The 4,047-nt window shown below is 35.1% G+C and overlaps 1 protein-coding gene across 1 annotated transcript; it reads left to right on the top strand.

Annotated features, from left to right (window-relative positions):
* Positions 1–926: 926 nt before the first annotated feature.
* On the top strand, positions 927–4,047 carry LOC140751830 (uncharacterized). Its single transcript, XM_073085896.1, has 6 exons — positions 927–1,065; positions 1,158–1,225; positions 1,557–1,778; positions 2,190–2,360; positions 2,808–2,975; positions 3,265–4,047. Exons 1-6 carry the CDS (start codon positions 1,032–1,034, stop codon positions 3,934–3,936), a joined length of 1,335 nt encoding a protein of 444 aa, XP_072941997.1. The 5' UTR covers positions 927–1,031; the 3' UTR covers positions 3,937–4,047.

Raw genomic sequence — 4,047 nt, 5'->3', positions numbered from 1 at the left:
GATCTTTCCGCTCATTTGTGGACGATATCGCATTGTTATTGTTCTAACTCTTTTCACGTTGTCCCGAAACTTTGCGGGAAGATTCACGCACTTAGCAGTTTATTTGAAATGTTTGTAGCTGCTTTATTGAGTTGTTTATTTACTACTTATATAGATTAGTTGTATTGATGCAACAAACTTTTTATTGTATAGTTTTTCATACAATTGATACTCTCTAAACTTGTGTCACTGTAATAATTCAACTAACTGCCAAGACTTTAATTGTTTTGATACCTAAGTAAAAAATCAAGGGATCTTCTGATGAACGCAATTGTTAACAGATATTTAAAGTATCGACCTAAAGTAAATATAATATTTACTGTGATTTATTTTTTATTTAACAAATAAAATAAGACTCAAAATCTTTAATGTTTTATGTATTTAGCTAAAATTGAAACAGAAAAGACGCGGAGCTTTGGTAGCGCGGTTCCGCCCAAGCCGTGTTTCCGACCATGCACTTCAAAATAAACGGGACTTCTTATATTCTCAGCATATTTTTCAAAAAAGACGCCGCTCCGAGCGTTAATACAGTCTCTTAAACACCCCTTACGTGAATAATTAGATGTTTCCCTAGTTTATCCTTCTTATCTCTAAAACACGCGTTTGAAATTTGCAAACTCATTCTTTTCGCCTTATTGAGGATAATACATCTCAGCTCGGATGCGATTCTGATTAATGCCGAGTGGAGTCGGCGCAACTTTGTCACAGATAGCGGAGAAAAATAAAGGGACGTGACTTAGCTAATTCGCTTTTTACAGCGACAAGGTGAGAGAATGATGGCACTTTTTATTACACTTGAACATTTTTTAAAAATCAAGAAGGTTTGTATAATTTATTTCCCTTATCACGCCTTTAGGAACTTGGTTGCAATGTTTCTGAGGATTTAAAAATAATGTGATATTCTGCTTTTGAAAGTCAATTGTCAGAATAATTATGCCAAAACGACCCGTTGATTTTTTCCGTCAAAGTAAAGATTGGTGAAAAATAATATTATGAGACTTTTTCTACTTATTGGTTTGTATTTCGGTGAGTTGTATTTTTGGGTTTTGTTTTTAATATAATTTTGTAAATTTAATTTTACACGAATGTTTTATTTGCTTTATGTATTCTAATTCCAGTTCTGTCATTGAAGGGTGTACTAGCCGATAGTGAAAATGAAATTAGAAGAGGAGTTTATCCGTATATGGTAAGGGAATTACTTTAACAAAAGCTTAATAGAGCAGGTTAAATAATACAAAATTTCAAAGACTAAAATTAATATGAATAAATATTATAATCTTACCTGACTTAGGATAATGGGGCATTATGTTTAAATAAGTAGATAATATCGAAGCTTTAAAATTTAGTCCTCAAAAGTAGCAACGCATCTGTGACCGATTTTACTTAAAACTTCATTTAACTACACATTTTTTATAGTTGGCAGCAGGACTGCAAGAGTATAGACTTTACTTTCGTTAAAAAAGCTTTTCATCCATTATCAATTTCATAAATTTACTAGTTCTCCTTTTGTTAACCAGGCCATAATATACTACGCGGACGAATCCGTGGTAGTTTCGTCCGGATCTCGATTCGTCCGCAGCGCCGTTCTCATTCGCCCAGAGTGGCTCATCTCGTCATCTTTGGAAACGAACGACACGCAACTTGCATTCCCACGAAAGACATTACTTGCGAGAGTCGGGGCTATTAGTCTTGATGTCAATTTCACATTCAATGAAGATGAAGATGAACAAGAGAGAGAGGTATTACTATCTTAAAGCCCTATGTATGCACACAGACATTGAACGTGCCAGACAATCATATTTTTCTTTACAGTATTTTATCACTCACGGTCACTGTCTGCGTGGTTAGGTTACGGAAGATATAAATTCTTGCACATTGTATATAATGATAATATGTTGTCTGCTACGACCTGTATCTGACACGTTATAATACCTGTACATATAAATTCAGCTTAATACGAAATAAACCACGTGTACACAAGATAATCTCCGAAACCTCTCAATTTTGAAAAAATATTGTGAGTGTATGGTTAGTTCTACCTTGTACGTTGTTTGGTTCTGTTGTCGATTTTTTTATATAGGAAAACTGAAGGGCCCTAATTACTTCTACAAAATAAATACAATTTAATTATCCTCATTTTTTATGCACAGATCATCCAAATCGTTCGACCTACAAACTTCAGTGCTAGCTCGTGGTGGTACAATGACATAACGCTCCTGAAAACCCTACTGCCCTTCAATATGACCACTGCCGTCGGATCCACTGCCCTATCTCCAAAACGTGATAGCGTGGACAAGACTTGTTATATCTTAGTCTTTGCTGTAAGTTTCTTTTTCATATTAAATAAGCTGATTACTGTACAGTATAAGATACCTATGTTTTAATATTTTTAGATTTCAAAACTGTTGTAAATATTGCTTAACTCATCGAATTGCAGCAGCTGCATTCTTTATAATCTGTTATGTTTAAAACATAGGAATAAAAATAATAATATAGCTTAGCACTAGGACTAGATGTTTGAAATGAAATAATGTTTCAAATGAAAACATGTAGACAACTTTACATATTGGCTAATGTACAACGGTCAGTGTATGATCATGTTTCTATGAGGTATTTCTTATCAGAGACGCACAGGGTTTGCTGTCGAATGAACTTCCTTTTCTGCCTTCCAAAGTCTCTCCGGATCGGCAAAACGTTGTCAACTTAATTGCAATACGGCAATAATTATACGGTAAGAAGCTTTGTTCGGAAAATTGTTCTTTTTACAGAAAAAGTACGCAAATTCCAGTGATGAGAAGGTGTTAATGCAATTGGCTGTGGAGTTGTTACCGCCGTCCAGCGCGAACTGCGGCGCGTACTATAGAAAGGACACCACAATTTGCGCCAGTGACAGCGATGAAAACAAACATGTGGCATACGACACAGACTTCTGCTATGTAAGTTTAAACTATTTTTGATTTTTGATGACAAAATACGGGGGGAGAGATATAACAAAGTATGAAGCATCACCTGTGGCATGACTTCTATATAGTTTTCATGATTCTTTAAGAATAAATAATTGAGGTGTTCCTAAGTTATGTGTAATAAATTTTTTTTTTCATTTAGCTATTTAAATATCTTATCCTAAGAATCTTACGATTTAATTAATTTTAAAACTTTCAATAAAATTATTTGAATTTGCATTCTGTTTTATATAATGTTGTAATTTACTATAATTTTCTATAGGGCAATAGTGGCGGACCTCTAATATGTGAAGGAGACGTCATCGGCTTACAAACCTACGTTAACACCTGCAAGCCGCCGTATTTGTACCAGCTCATGTCAGCGTGGGACGACTTCATATCGTGTGGTGTGGATGATAAATGTCTATTATCACAATGCGCAAATATTTGTGAAGACATCGATAAAGACACAGTTATGACAGTAGAAACAAACAAAGTTATGCCAATATCGACCACAGAGGCGCCAAAAATGCTAGTTATGGATATGCCAAGTGAAGACACGAGTGAGGAAGAACGCATAAGTTTACCGGAAACTACAAAAGCCAAAATGACAGCTGGTAATGAAAGCGAAAAACCGACACCAACAGCATCATCTACGGCCGAAGTCACTACTGGAACAGAAACAACGCCAGTTGCTATAACGGAAAATGAGGATAAGTCTACGAGGATTATCGACTCTGCGACGTCATGGCCTAAAGAAAAGTTTGAAGAACATCGCAAAAAGTTAGATGAAGCTGATGATTCGGATAAAATGGAAAGAAAGACTAATGTGGAAGCTCAGCGTCATGAGGTGAAAAAGAAAGCGCGTAATGCTGCAGCGAGTCATGTTACAGGAGTGGCGGGTTTGTTTCGTAGTTTATCTTTTGGAGTTTTATTTTTAACATGTATTATTTAACGAAACGTTTTTAATGGATTGACTAAAGTGTAGTCTTCTGCTTGGGCAGCTTTTATCTAAAATTGAATTTTCATGTTTGGTCAAAATATTCATTAAAATATTTTTTTGATA

The sequence above is a fragment of the Epargyreus clarus genome, unplaced genomic scaffold (genome assembly GCF_041222505.1).
Source record: "Epargyreus clarus isolate Ecla_fem2 unplaced genomic scaffold, WU_Ecla_fem_2.2 ptg000023l, whole genome shotgun sequence".
In the NCBI taxonomy this organism is placed as follows: domain Eukaryota; kingdom Metazoa; phylum Arthropoda; class Insecta; order Lepidoptera; family Hesperiidae; genus Epargyreus; species Epargyreus clarus.
The sequence above is the reverse complement of the archived record's forward strand: the minus strand, read 5'-3'. Positions and strand labels throughout refer to the sequence as shown.

What these genes read in the sequence shown, in the direction of transcription:
- LOC140751830 (XM_073085896.1), top strand. Translation starts at nt 1,032, where the DNA reads ATGAGACTTTTTCTACTTATTGGTTTGTATTTCG. An exon ending in GAGGAGTTTATCCGTATATG is followed by an intron (nt 1,226 to 1,556) that starts GTAAGGGAATTA and finishes TTTGTTAACCAG; the next exon opens with GCCATAATATACTACGCGGA. An exon ending in GTTATATCTTAGTCTTTGCT is followed by an intron (nt 2,361 to 2,807) that starts GTAAGTTTCTTT and finishes TTCTTTTTACAG; the next exon opens with AAAAAGTACGCAAATTCCAG.